General features: G+C 43.9%; 1 protein-coding gene across 1 annotated transcript; it reads right to left on the reverse strand.

Moving 5' to 3' along the window:
* Positions 1–9: 9 nt before the first annotated feature.
* On the reverse strand, positions 10–9,285 carry LOC306764585 (uncharacterized protein; the record flags this gene model as incomplete). Its single annotated transcript, XM_079251759.1, has 3 exons — positions 10–240; positions 3,192–3,310; positions 9,225–9,285. 3 exons carry the CDS (start codon positions 9,283–9,285, stop codon positions 10–12), a joined length of 411 nt encoding a protein of 136 aa, XP_079107885.1.
* Between the last annotated feature and the right edge of the window lie 6,582 nt (positions 9,286–15,867).

A 15,867-nucleotide genomic window follows, 5' to 3' on the forward strand; every position in this document is an offset into this window, starting at 1 on the left:
CACTGTCTCTTAAAGGTGTTCCTTCCTGTCTGCGTCCTGCTCCGCCTTCCCAACTGTCTGCGTCCTGCTCCGCCTTCCCAACTGTCTGCGTCCTGCTCCGCCTTCCCAATCTTCTCCTTGCAGAGATCTGAACTTACCTTTGTGGGCGGGCGGAGGAGGCGCTGAGGTCACATGCAGGGTGTATCTTAGCAACCACACAGTGCAAGTCTCCGCCCTCTCTGCGAGAAGCATGGGATGAACCTGAAGAAGATTATTTGATCACGTTATTGATCCAACGTGACTTTAGTCCTGCTTCATAAGAAATGAGCAAAACCCTGGAAAACCCTGGAAAACCCTGGAATCTACAGTTTATTGGGACGGATTGTCGTCTCCATCGCCGGACCCTGCAGGACCACCTGCACGGGGAAACTATGGACCTTCTCAGCACCTGTACAAGCTGTAGAGCCTTTACGCTAAACTGCTCGGGATGAGGATCCTTCAGATCCACATGAAACCCTGGAGGACCTGGTCTACCTGTCCCTGATGGAGGACATGGTCTTGCTGTCTCTGATGGCGGACCAGGTCTTGCTGTCCCCATTGGAGGACCTGGTCTAGCTATCCCTGATGGAGGACCTGGTCTAGCTATCACTGATGGAGGACCTGGTCTAGCTATCCCTGATGGAGGACCTGGTCTAGCTATCCCTGATGGAGGACCTGGTCTAGCAGTCCCTGATGGAGGACCAGGTCTTGCTGTCCCTGATGGAGGACCTGGTCTACCTGTCCCTGTTGGAGGACCTGGTCTACCTGTCCCTGTTGGAGGACCTGGTGTACATGTCCCCAATGGAGGACATGGTCTAGCTGTCCTTGATGGAGGACCTGGTCTAGCTGTCCTTGATGGAGGACCTGGTCTAGCTGTCCTTGATGGAGGACCTGGTCTAGCTGTCCCTGATGGAGGACCTGGTCTAGCTGTCCTTGATGGAGGACCTGGTCTAGCTGTCCCTGATGGAGGACCTGGTCTAGCTGTCCTTGATGGAGGACCTGGTCTAGCTGTCCTTGATGGAGGACCTGGTCTAGCTGTCCCTGATGGAGGACCTGGTCTAGCTGTCCTTGATGGAGGACCTGGTCTAGCTGTCCTTGATGGAGGACCTGGTCTAGCTGTCCTTGATGGAGGACCTGGTCTAGCTGTCCCTGATGGAGGACCTGGTCTAGCTGTCCTTGATGGAGGACCTGGTCTAGCTGTCCTTGATGGAGGACCTGGTCTACCTGTCCCTGTTGGAGGACCTGGTCTACCTGTCCCTGTTGGAGGACCTGGTGTACATGTCCCCAATGGAGGACATGGTCTAGCTGTCCTTGATGGAGGACCTGGTCTAGCTGTCCCTGATGGAGGACCTGGTCTAGCTGTCCTTGATGGAGGACCTGGTCTAGCTGTCCTTGATGGAGGACCTGGTCTAGCTGTCCTTGATGGAGGACCTGGTCTAGCTGTCCTTGATGGAGGACCTGGTCTAGCAGTCCCTGATGGAGGACCAGGTCTTGCTGTCCCTGATGGAGGACCTGGTCTACCTGTCCCTGTTGGAGGACCTGGTGTACATGTCCCCAATGGAGGACATGGTCTAGCTGTCCTTGATGGAGGACCTGGTCTAGCTGTCCTTGATGGAGGACCTGGTCTAGCTGTCCTTGATGGAGGACCTGGTCTAGCTGTCCCTGATGGAGGACCGGGTCTACCTGTCCCTGATGGAGGACCTGGTCTACTTGTCCCTGTTGGAGGACCTGGTGTACATGTCCCCAATGGAGGACATGGTCTAGCTGTCCTTGATGGAGGACCTGGTCTAGCTGTCCTTGATGGAGGACCTGGTCTAGCTGTCCTTGATGGAGGACCTGGTCTAGCAGTCCCTGATGGAGGACCAGGTCTTGCTGTCCCTGATGGAGGACCTGGTCTACCTGTCCCTGTTGGAGGACCTGGTGTACATGTCCCCAATGGAGGACATGGTCTAGCTGTCCTTGATGGAGGACCTGGTCTAGCTGTCCTTGATGGAGGACCTGGTCTAGCTGTCCCTGATGGAGGACCTGGTCTAGCTGTCCTTGATGGAGGACCTTGTCTAGCTGTCCTTGATGGAGGACCTGGTCTAGCTGTCCCTGATGGAGGACCTGGTCTAGCTGTCCTTGATGGAGGACCTTGTCTAGCTGTCCCTGATGGAGGACCGGGTCTACCTGTCCCTGATGGAGGACCTGGTCTAGCTGTCCTTGATGGAGGACCTGGTCTAGCTGTCCTTGATGGAGGACCTTGTCTAGCTGTCCCTGATGGAGGACCGGGTCTACCTGTCCCCAATGGAGGACATGGTCTAGCTGTCCTTGATGGAGGACCTGGTCTAGCTGTCCTTGATGGAGGACCTGGTCTAGCTGTCCCTGATGGAGGACCTGGTCTAGCTGTCCTTGATGGAGGACCTTGTCTAGCTGTCCTTGATGGAGGACCTGGTCTAGCTGTCCCTGATGGAGGACCTGGTCTAGCTGTCCTTGATGGAGGACCTGGTCTAGCTGTCCCTGATGGAGGACCTGGTCTAGCTGTCCTTGATGGAGGACCTTGTCTAGCTGTCCCTGATGGAGGACCTGGTCTAGCTGTCCTTGATGGAGGACCTTGTCTAGCTGTCCTTGATGGAGGACCTGGTCTAGCTGTCCTTGATGGAGGACCTGGTCTAGCTGTCCTTGATGGAGGACCTGGTCTAGCTGTCCCTGATGGAGGACCTGGTCTAGCTGTCCTTGATGGAGGACCTGGTCTAGCTGTCCTTGATGGAGGACCTGGTCTAGCTGTCCCTGATGGAGGACCTGGTCTAGCTGTCCTTGATGGAGGACCTGGTCTAGCTGTCCTTGATGGAGGACCTGGTCTAGCTGTCCTTGATGGAGGACCTGGTCTAGCTGTCCCTGATGGAGGACCTGGTCTAGCTGTCCCTGATGGAGGACCTGGTCTAGCTGTCCCTGATGGAGGACCTGGTCTAGCTGTCCTTGATGGAGGACCTGGTCTAGCTGTCCTTGATGGAGGACCTGGTCTAGCTGTCCCTGATGGAGGACCTGGTCTAGCTGTCCTTGATGGAGGACCTGGTCTAGCTGTCCTTGATGGAGGACCTGGTCTAGCTGTCCTTGATGGAGGACCTGGTCTAGCTGTCCTTGATGGAGGACCTGGTCTAGCAGTCCCTGTTGGAAGACCAGGTCTAGCTTACCTCCAGGTCGTCCAGCAACAGTAGCTGTGAATCTGACAGGATGCAGAACATCTTGGTCCAGATGACAGGCTCCGCCCTCCGTCCACAGGACAACCAATGGATGGAGGCGCCCTTCAGCTCTGTGACAGCATCAAGACACAAACATGTCAGTGGGACTTTGTATTCATCCACAGCAAAGTTCGACCCTTTCTAAAATGTCTATGGTCCAGATTCTTCACCGTGTGTCACTGTCCAATCAGAGGGCTTCATCACAGCAAACAGGAAGTGAAGTGTTTCAACCTGGGTCTGTTTCAGAAAGCCCATTTAGTCAAAACTCATTTCGTGCCGAGTTTTCTGGTTCTCAAACTGGTAGTTGAGCTGAGCTCAGTCAGTTACCATGGTGACATACACCCGTAGCTGGCAGCTCTGAATTTCTTCCGTTTAGTTTAACATTCAGACTGAACTACATGTTCATGCTGTGTCGTTTTCCTGAAAGACCGATGCTGAGGCAAAAATCACTACCAGGAATCTCATTTAGGAGAGGCTGATCAATCAAACCTCAAACCTTCCAGAGGATTTACTGCTTACTTGAAGGCTTTCGTTACCCCCGAAGTCCATTATTTATCTAAAGATATTCTGAGCCCTCCTTCATTCCAAGACAAGCGCTCATCGATGGAAGAGAAAACTCACGCTTGTGTGGATAGAAGAACTGTCAGGAGTGTCAATCGAAGACAAAACAATATTGGTATGTCTTTATTTTCTGTAGGTGGGTGTGCAAAATTGGTTTTTACCAATTTTAAAAATGAAATGTATTCATCTATTTAAAAAGCCCTTTTCATGGAAAATGCAACACGTGCAAATTTTGTACCGCAAGAGATTTGATCCAACTTCCAGCTGACCTTAAACTCATGTTCCTCCAACAAACCAAACAGCCTCAGCACATTAAACTGTCAGCTTATTCCATTACACATCACCGGCAGACATGACAAACACCTCTAATCATGTGCACACTAACTCCACTGTCACAAGTCTGATACCCTTCACAAATCCATCATCGCACAACTTTTAAAGTGACCCTTTCAAATATTGGATCTCTTTTGAATAAATCTTATATTATCAATAAAAGGGTTTTAGATAACAAGATCGACTGTCTCGTTCTCACTTAAGCCTCCCCACATTTGAACTTTTCATTGTCTATTACAAGGGCGGAGAAACTGCATCGGTTGTTTAAGGCTCAGTTTTAACCAAAATGTTGACTCTAACTTACACATTGACAAGAAGTGTCATTTTTAAGCATGAGTTCATGAATCTTTGAAACCGTCTGGATTTGAAAGATACAGTGTGTAATTTATCATGTCTAATCACAGTTGCAACAAAAAAGAAAGTGTTCTCATTGTTGATAAATGTATGGATTTCGGCGTACACAACAGGCAGCTGACATGTTGTCTTGTCGTCTTTGAATGTGTTAGTCATCTTGTTAGCCTTGTGCGTTTTAGCTGTGAACCTCGTTGTGTATTTGAAGTAGGCGGCGGCGAAACAGGCAAAGAGGACCGTGGATCATTCAGCTTGGTGTTTTCTGTGAAAATACACCCAGACTCTTTACCACACAAGAGGGAGGAAAATTAGCCAAGAAAAGTAAAAGAAATAATAAGTGGGAGACTACATGGGTGTAGCGTTTAGCAGATGGAGGCAGTTGATGACGGACTTTCAGTATAACAGGGTTGGTAGTCCAGCAGCTACTTTCTCCTCCCGTCTGAGTCACCCACTTCTCTTGATAAAACTACGTCATATGTATGGGATCAACTTTGTGCCACAAGGAGAGTTCCTTATATCTGAATATGAATTGTTCAATTTGAAACTGAATATGCTTGTTTGAACAATTTTAGCGAAATTAAAACATCTGTATTTGAAACGTTTGTTTCTGTAATTCATTTTCCTGGTTCATTTTCAGTTCTCTCCTTTCAAATTCAGATCTAAAATTAAAATTCAAAAGTGAAATTCACACATCCAGAACCTGACATGAGATAAAACAGGTTGATCACAGATGGCGTAGGCTAACCTTAGTTTAAGAGACGCATTGCCCTTTATGCTTTGTAACATTGCCATTAAAATAATATGAAGTTCTGTCATTACCAGTTAAACCAGCTGTTACCAGTAAATCGTCTGTTTCCATTAAAACCAGCTGTTACCAGCAATACCAGCTGTTACCACTGAACCAGTTGTTACCAGTAAAACCAGCTGTTACCCGTGAACCCAGTTGTTACCAGTAATACCAGCTTTTACCAGTAATACCAGCTGTTACCAGTAATACCAACTGTTACCAGTAATACCAACTGTTACCAGTAATACCAGCTGTTACCAGTAATACCAGCTTTTACCAGTAATACCAGCTTTTACCAGTAATACCAGCTGTTACCAGTAATACCAACTGTTACCAGTAATACCAACTGTTACCAGTAATACCAGCTGTTACCAGTAATACCAGCTTTTACCAGTAATACCAGCTGTTACCAGTAATACCAACTGTTACCAGTAATACCAGCTGTTACCAGTAATACCAACTGTTACCAGTAATACCAACTGTTACCAGTAATACCAGCTGTTACCAGTAATACCAGCTGTTACCAGTAATACCAGCTTTTACCAGTAATACCAGCTGTTACCAGTAATACCAACTGTTACCAGTAATACCAGCTGTTACCAGTAATACCAACTGTTACCAGTAATACCAACTGTTACCAGTAATACCAGCTTTTACCAGTAATACCAGCTTTTACCAGTAATACCAACTGTTACCAGTAATACCAACTGTTACCAGTAATACCAACTGTTACCAGTAATACCAACTGTTACCAGTAAACCAGCTGTTTCCAGTAAAATCAGCTGTTAGCAGTAATACCAACTGTAATCAGTTAAACCTGCTGTTACCAGTAATAGTAGCTGTTACCAGTTATACCAGGTGTTATCAGTGAACTAGCTGTTACCAGTACTAGCAGCTGTTACCAGTACCAGCAGCTGTTACCAGTGAACCAGCTGTTACCAGTAAATCCAGCTGTTACCAGTGAACCAGCTGTTACCAGTGAACCAGCTGTTACCAGTAATACCAGCTGTTACCAACAATAGCAGCTGTTACCAGTAATAGTAGCTGTTACCAGTGAAACCAGCTGTTACCAGCAATACCAGCTGTTACCAGTGAACCAGCTGTTACCAGCAATACTAGCTGTTACCAGTGAAACCAGCTGTTACCAGCAATACCAGCTGTTACCAGTGAACCAGCTGTTACCAATAATAGCAGCTGTTACCAGTAATAGTAGCTGTTACCAGTGAACCAGCTGTTACCAGCAATACTAGCTGTTACCAGTGAACCAGCTGTTACCAGTGAACCAGCTGTTACCAGTGAACCAGCTGTTACCAATAATAGCAGCTGTTACCAGTAATAGTAGCTGTTACCAGTGAACCAGCTGTTACCAGCAATACTAGCTGTTACCAGTGAACCAGCTGTTACCAGTGATCCAGCTGTTACCAATAATAGCAGCTGTTACCAGTAATAGTAGCTGTTACCAGTGATCCAGCTGTTACCAGTGATCCAGCTGTTACCAATAATAGCAGCTGTTACCAGTAATAGTAGCTGTTACCAGTGAACCAGCTGTTACCAATAATAGCAGCTGTTACCAGTAATAGTAGCTGTTACCAGTGAACCAGCTGTTACCAGTGATCCAGCTGTTACCAGTGAACCAGCTGTTACCAATAATAGCAGCTGTTACCAGTAATAGTAGCTGTTACCAGTGAACCAGCTGTTACCAGCAATACTAGCTGTTACCAGTGAACCAGCTGTTACCAGTAATAGTAGCTGTTACCAGTGAACCAGCTGTTACCAGCAATACTAGCTGTTGCCAGTGAACCAGCTGTTACCAATAATAGCAGCTGTTACCAATAATAGCAGCTGTTACCAGTGAACCAGCTGTTACCAGTAATACCAGCTGTTACCAGTTAAACCAGCTGTTACCAGTGAACCAGCTGTTACCAGTTAAACCAGCTGTTACCAGTGAACCAGCTGTTACCAGCAATACTAGCTGTTACCAGTGAACCAGCTGTTACCAGTTAAACCAGCTGTTACCAGTGAACCAGCTGTTACCAGTAATACCAGCTGTTACCAGTGAACCAGCTGTTACCAGTAATACCAGCTGTTACCAGTTAAACCAGCTGTTACCAGTGAACCAGCTGTTACCAGTTAAACCAGCTGTTACCAGTGAACCAGCTGTTACCGGTAATACCAGCTGTTACCAGTTAAACCAGCTGTTACCAGTAATACCAGCTGTTACCAGTTAAACCAGCTGTTACCAGTAATACCAGCTGTTACCAGTTAAACCAGCTGTTACCAGTGAACCAGCTGTTACCAGTAATACCAGCTGTTACCAGTTAAACCAGCTGTTACCAGTGAACCAGCTGTTACCAGTAATACCAGCTGTTACCAGTTAAACCAGCTGTTACCAGTGAACCAGCTGTTACCAGTAATACCAGCTGTTACCAGTTAAACCAGCTGTTACCAGTAATACCAGCTGTTACCAGTTAAACCAGCTGTTACCAGTGAACCAGCTGTTACCAGTAATACCAGCTGTTACCAGTTAAACCAGCTGTTACCAGTGAACCAGCTGTTACCAGTAATACCAGCTGTTACCAGTTAAACCAGCTGTTACCAGTGAACCAGCTGTTACCAGTAATACCAGCTGTTACCAGTAATAGTAGCTGTTACCAGTGATCCAGCTGTTACCAGTGAACCAGCTGTTACCAGTAATACCAGCTGTTACCAGTAATAGTAGCTGTTACCAGTGATCCAGCTGTTACCACTAATAACAGATATTATCAGTAAAACCAGGTGGTATTTGAACAAATCTGTTCAGATACATTTACAATGACTAAGAATTCAAACATGCAACTAATACAATTTAAAATTCTGCATAGAACTCATTATACAGGACACAGGATGTTCAGGATGGGTCTGTCACAATCAAACATCTGTCCACACTGCACTGGCAACACGACTGACAGCTACTACCATGTTTTGTGGTCTTGCCCACCTGTCCAGGAGTTCTGGTTTCAGGTATGTAAAGATCTGTCAAATTGCTTCAAATGTAACATCCCTACAAACCCCAAACTGGGCCTACTGGGTTACTTGGGTGAAATTAACATAGAATTTAATTCTGCAAACTTAATCCTCACCAGTTTATGTATCGCAAAGAAAACTATCCTTGTGAACTGGAAAAGCAAACAAAGTCTGTGTATCCAGCAGTTCAGAAATCTCTTATTAGATCACATCAGTGTCGAGATGATGTCTGCCTCCTCAAGAGATCAGTCAGCTGAACTTTATTCCCTCTGGTCCCCTGTGATCAGCTCCATCACTTAGTATGGGGGGAGAATGTGACCTTATTGCACTCGGGGTTGGTGGCCGGTTGGGGGTCTCTGGAGGCTGTGGGTCTCCTGGGGGGGGGGGGGGGGGGGGATTACCAACTGTTACAAGTAAACCAGTTGTTACCAGTGAAGACAGCTTTTACCAGTGAAACCAGCTCTTACCAGCGAACCAGTGGTTACCAGTGATACCAGCTGTTACCAGTAATAGTAGCTGTTACCATTGAATCGGTTCTTCCCAGTGAACCAGCTTTTACCAGTTGAACCAGCTGTTACCAGTGAACTACCTGTTACCAGTGAAACCAGCTGTTACCAGTTGAACCAGCTGTTACCAGTGAACTACCTGTTACCAGTGAAACCAGCTTTTACCAGTTGAACCAGCTGTTACCAGTGAACTACCTGTTACCAGTGAAACCAGCTGTTACCAGTTGAACCAGCTGTTACCAGTTGAACCAGCTGTTACCAGTAATAGTAGCTGTTAACATTGAATCGGTTCTTCCCAGTGAACCAGCTTTTACCAGTTGAACCAGCTGTTACCAGTGAACTACCTGTTACCAGTGAAACCAGCTGTTACCAGTTGAACCAGCTGTTACCAGTTGAACCAGCTGTTTGTTAAAGTCCCCCTCCGCAATCAACCTGTCAACTTACCAATCACCTTCATCCAGCCAAGGTGTTGACACCTGGATAGGTGTTTGACCAGCTGCTCCATAGCAACAGGATGCGGCGAGCCTGAAGACACCTGAGACTGACACACAGATGGAAACATGGTGGGAAGACAGAAAGAGGACAGAAGCTGATTTCATACTTGCTCAGTTTTCAGGATATTATGCACGTCCTCCCTGACGTGAACAGGAAACAGCCCGGGTATCTGTCTGAGCTCAGATTGGCGAGGAAACATGAGTAGAGGCCATTCTGGAGAGCTGACCTGTCAGCTGCTGGATAACAAAGATTAAGCCTGATTGATGAAGAGGATTGGTTTTATTCAGGTAGTTTCCAAAGCATTCAAGCTGACACACAGAAGTGAATTGTTTTTGTGTCCTTCCTGCTCCTCATCGTGTACACAGATGGCAGCAGGTCTTCTCCTGCAAACAGCTGCCTATGCTGCGCTGCAGAGAAAGCAGCTACATCACAGCAGTGGCCAACCTGCGACCACCGCTGGAGTAACAATCATTATTTCACTCAAAATGCAACAAAAACCAGGATATTGCTAACTGATCTTAGAAAAGATGACATTGAACAGAAACCCAGCAGTTCCAATGGTGAAGAAAAGCCCAGAAAAACAGGTATTTGGGAAGTTTTTCATTTACAGTTATGTAAGAACAGAGTGTTAAGCGGAGAGTGTATCTCCCAAGGAACCTTTTAGTCTGGTAGCCAAGGCTTTTACCTGACACTGTCTGCAATAATTGTGTTTTTTCCTTTAAAATTGACTCTGACAACCAATAATTGGGCATCTGCTCTGCTGCACACGTCACAAAAAATAAATCAGATAAAACTTGTCTATTTTAGTGTCTGCAACCTTCACTTTTTATCAGAAAATGTAAAAAATTAGGCTGTCAATAAATGTATTCCAGACACACAGAAGATGTGCTGAAAACATCCAGTGAAAAACAGAAAAATACCTTAAAATACATTTCTACATGATTTTGCATCAGGTTAATGCAAAAATGGCATTTTTCATTGCTTCCCCCATGGTGTCTTCAAGGAAATTCTGAGCGATGTGGAGGCCTCTTACGTGCAACATCAGTCTTTGTTCTTCCTTTCCAGACTCAGATCCACCTCATAGATTGCGTGGTCACATGTGATGACATACTCTTGACCGTCTTTTCTCAACCCGTCCATGCAGTTCTGAGCTGATCAGCCATGTGTGGGTTTGTTGGTGACGTGAGGAAGAAGGGACCATAACTAATCAGTTGCAGGACTGCTATCTGGGATGAGAAATGCTTCGAAGGAACTCCATGTTGGAGCAGCCTTTTATTTTTACCATTTTGAGAGCAGCTTAAAAGTCTATTAAGGTTCTGAGCCTGCTGATCAGCAACTAGTCGTAAAATCACAGATACAATCATTTTGGTTGGATTTCTATCATTTTTTTCTGTGGAAATAGTAAACTTTTGTGAAAACAATGACATGTTGACTGATGTCAACTTGATTTATGCTGCCAAGATGGTGATGGTAGGAACCGCCCTCCGAGATTCAATTCAGCTCTTCAGAAACCTACGGGCGAGTCACAGAGGCTCCGCCCATCTTTTCTATACAGCCTATTTTCTGTCCTGGGAACACCTTGGGATCCCCCTGACGAGCTGACAAATGTGGTCTTCCCTCCTTAGGCTGCCTACAGTTCTGGCTTCCAACAGTTCATAACCGTTCCAACCATTCAAAAGGACATATTCTTGAGTTAAATAGTTGTTCAGATGTCCTCCCTACGTGATGTCGCCATGTCGTGAAATACCTTTCCGTAACATTAACTGGGACATTCTTTCAGCTGGCATCAACTCTCTACCCAGACCTGAATCTTTCCATCGTAACAGTCTCATAAATCTCCTCAACAACCTGCCTGGTTCACCTCAAATTTTCTTAAAGTAGACCACAGTAAACCCCCCCTCCCCACAAAGAAACTGATAGCTTCACATTGATGACCCTTCTATCTCCTCCTCCCCTCAGGTAAAGAGTCAGGATGGCGTCCTTGACAGCACTCTCTTTTACATCACATATGAGTAACATAACCCATAACCCCTCCCTCATCCCGTCACCACAGTCTCGTCACTTCCAGGCTCGACTTCTGCAACTCCCCTCTGTTCGGTCTTCCCCAAAATACCCTCCATAAACTTCAGCTGGTTCAGAATGCAGCAGCCCGGGTTATTATAAGAACCCCCCACCCCGTCCTGCAGCAGCTCCACTGGCTCCCCGTCACCACATTCACTACAAAATCCTGCTGTTCACCTACAACCATCCATAACCCCTCCCTACCTTTCTCACCTCCTGCACATCAACACACCAGTCCATTTTCTCAGATCCTCCACCTCCATCTACCTCATCGTCTCCCTACGCCGGCCTTGCTACATGGGGAGCCGAGCATTCAGCTGCTCTGCTCCAAATCTCAGGAACTCAACCCCCCCATCTCCATAACTCTGGCTCAGTACAAATCCAAACTGAAAACACACCTGTTCAAACTGGCATGTTCCTTCTGTCTTTTATTATAATTGTTTTATATATATTTTATACATCTTTTTATTGATTTACTTATTTTTTATCTTATAAGGTGACCTTGAGTGTCCAGAATGGCGCCCACATAAAATGTATTATTATTATTTTTATTCTACATTCCTGCCATTTTTTCATGCAGCTGTCTCCAAGACACCTGTCTCAAATTGCTGAATTGCCTCATCCACATGTCATTCAGTTCAGTGCAGAGGTAACAAGCCATTCATTTGACTCAGGTCTTTCGGAGAAAAGATGCATCTAAAAGTTGCAGAACAGCAAGCTGAACAGGTGGAGGGTGATATTTTTCTTGCCAGATAATTATCAGATACACTTACAGATGTGGACAAAAATGATGGTTCCCTTGTCAATAAAAGAAAAACTTACAGAAATCACTTAAATCCGGCAAAAATAATAATAACTAGAACCAGCTATTATTGAAATAATAGCAACTGTGAATGCCCATTTATTGAACTATGCTGAATGATTGAAATGACATTGCATAAGTATAAGAAATCGAAAAAAAAAAGAAGAAGCAAAACTAACATTTTTTCCAGTTGCCCCACATTGGGATTGAACATTTGAACTCTTGTATTGATGCACACTGACTTTACTCACTACATCACTAGCACTCTTAGTTGCACCTTGGAAAAAGCGTTTTGGTTTTTATTTTTCCACTTACAGTAGGGTGTAATTAGTGGGATTGCAGAAACATGTGTGAGTTTGAACTAAAGTCCAGTAAAGATGTGACAGACTTTATTGTTCAATGTGAAAAACTTTTTTTTTAAGTTGTTTAAGATTTATCAAAGTGTTAAAATGTAGCAGGGAGCATTGTTGGAACAAATCCTTCATATTTAACTGAGACATTTGCAAATAAATTCCTTTGCTCCTTGAAGTGCACAGCAGAGACCAGTAGCTCACTTTGAGCAGTCTGCAGAACTGCACGCCATAACACAAGCAACAGTCGACAAACGACAGTGGAGCTATATGTTAAATGCTGCATTTGAACCAGTGCCTTGTATGTGTACCTGTGTACCAGTGCACAAAATGGACCAATCGCTGAGCTGACTTCTGTTTTGTCCAATCACTGGAGAGGACTTTAACATTTTGCAAAAATGTGAATAACTTGAAAAGTTTACATGTTAGACCAAAGTCGTAGCACATATCTTCTGAATGAACTGAAGAGTTTGATATCTGAATGGTTGAAGTGAGGCAAAAGGTGTAGGAGGAGTAGCGTGCCAAACATTTTGCAGGAAAGACAGTCGGCACGGGAACTTGATGAACCGGACACCACAAACTGGTGCAGAGCTCTGAAGGCCTGTTGAAGCAGTTTTCCGCTCATCATGCAAAAACCAATTGCAGAGCTGAATTTTTCCAACGTCTAATGCACAGTGGGTTTGGAAAAGACTAATTTTTTAATTTCAGTAAACAAATTTCAGTAAACAGACAGTATTAGTTGCACAACTTTTCAAAACAGGCATTGCACATTATGTTACATGTGCAAAAATCCACATTTTAACTGCAAAGCTTGCAGCAAAATCAAAGCACTTTGATGGAACAGTACTCTATGTGCGACATCAGGCATATCGCCATAACAGAGAATGTTTGATGCTGGATTTAAATCCAACCCATGTATAACAATGCGTTCTTGTGTACCAGTGCCCAAAATGGACCAATCGCTGAGCTGCATTTTCTGATTTGTCCAATCACAGGAAACAATTTGCAAATTTGACAAAAACCTGACAACTTGAAAATTTCCAAATGTTTCAAAGACCAAAAGTCAGAGCACATATCTCCTGAATGAGCTGAAGAGCTTGACATATGAATGGTTGAAGTGAAGCAAAAGGAATAGGAGGAGTAGAGTTTAAAACATTTTGCAGGAAAGATAAGTGTTTTAATTGAAGCATTTTAGGAACAACTTAATCAGTGTGAATGCGATTCATCGCGTTTGTACCACTTCAGCCGATCAAATATTAAACTCTTTGGTACATTCATGAGAATGAAGCTATGACTTTTGTCATGGCAAACTTTTGTAGATTTTGAGATATTTAGCATTTTGTAAAAATAAATTCAGACAATTGATTGGCAGAAAGCCCTTCAAACCAAATGCAGATTGGACACTGAAAAAAATGCAGCTTTGCTCTTCGTCAGTTTTTGCATAATGAGCTGGAAATTGCTTCAACAGGGTTCAGAGCGCTGCACCAGTTTCCAGTGGCCGGTACATGGCAGCCATATAAATACTGACAACTTCCACTTTATTACTGGTTTGGCAGAGTTTTACAATAGTCCTGTACACATAGAGACATTTCTCAATGTAAATCTGACTTATGCGTCTTAAAATCCAGCAAGTTTTACATAAATTCATGGTGGAACTTTACTTTTATTGAACCTGTTTTCTTTCACAATGTGTCAAGTTACATGATTGCTCCCAGCTGTGTTCTTTAACCAGCAGGGTCTGTTTGTTACTATATAAATTAGCATAGTTAGTTTCAGTTTTTGCAATGTTTTGTTTTTTTGTTTTGTTTTGTTTTTTTTTAAATGGGCATAACCTTGTAACATCAAGTCAATCCAGTGCTTCTATTTTGTCATTTTGGCAATTTATCCATTCAAATATTAAAATAACGACTTCATTCAGGAGATATGTTTGGTTTTTTCACATTTAAACTTTTTCAGTTATTTAAGTTTTTGTCAATCTTTCAATTCTGTCTTGTGATTGGAGAAAACAGAAATTCAACTCAGCAATTGATTTATTTTTTTGCATAATGAGCTGCGGACTGCTTTATGAAGATCCACTGCGACATGAGTGTATAGTGGTGTACAAGGCCCAGGTTTTCATCCAGAATCAAACACAAAGCTTTTCATTAGTCAGTGTTTGAATATCATGAAGCTTGTGCAGAGGCCTTTGATTGGTGTTGTTGTTCAATTACCTCCAGCTGTGTGCTACGCAGACTATAAGTTTCAGTTTAAGAGAAGGCATGATGTACAATGCAAACTGCAACGCCATTATTGATGTGAAAAAATGAGGATGTTATAATTCGAGAATACAGTTAGGCAGATTTAAGTGGTTGTTTACAATGATTTCAACAACCAAACACAAATTTTTACTGTGACTTTAAATCTAGTTTGTCAAGCCAAACTTTTTAGCTGGTTCAAAGGTCTTCACCAGTTCTCAGTGTCTGCTACATTGTGGTCCTGACTCCCATTTTCTTTGAAAAAATATCAAGTCAGCTCAGTATCTCTTAATAGTACCTATTCATCGCACCAAAAAAGAAAAGTTTTCATGGCCACTAGATGGCACTCTAAGACCAGAAATTAAAAGCAACTCCAGCTTTTCAGTCCATGGTGCTTTTCAGTTGACCAACAGCAGTTTGGTTCAATCTTCCCCTTTTTTTGTGATTGGCTTTTTTTGTGTGTAGTGCAACAAGCAACGTCTGTTACCAACTAAATCAGCATACTTAGTATCAGCTAAGGCTTTTTAAAAAAAAAAAAAAAAAAAAAATTCAAAAGGAGGGGCTGTTATATTAAGTCAGCTCTGTACCTCTTAGTTGTACCTATTGATGGCACCTAAAATGAACATTTACCTCATTGCCAGTAGATGGCACTCTAATACCAGGAATTAAAATAAACTCTGTGTTTTTCAGTCTATGGTGCTTTTGAGTTGACCAAAAGATCAATGGCTTCTTCTTCTTCACAGCAGTTTAGTTCAACCTTTCCCTTTTACCAATCCTGCTGATTACATGCTGGTGGAAGTTCTAAAAAGGCATTTCAATAGCAAACTCTTCAATAGTTCTGCCAGTACCTTGAACATCCTCTTTTCAACAGAAATGTTTTACCTTTTTCCACACATGTATATCTGGGCAAAATGGTAGCCTAGTGGTTATGAGAATGGGCCTTCTCACTGGATGTTGTAGATTAGAATCCAAATAGTAACAGTTCACGAAATATTACCGCACAGTACAACTTATCACCTCCTTCCATGAGTTTGTATTCAGATATTGCACAGAGATTGCAATTCTCTTCCTTCACTGATCCAATATTTAGTCATTTTACAAAAATTGTTACTAAAATGAAATTTTGTTAGGTGGGCATCAGGCTG

Source organism: Telmatherina bonti (assembly GCF_933228915.1).
Source record: "Telmatherina bonti genome assembly, chromosome: 13".
NCBI classification, from domain to species: domain Eukaryota; kingdom Metazoa; phylum Chordata; class Actinopteri; order Atheriniformes; family Telmatherinidae; genus Telmatherina; species Telmatherina bonti.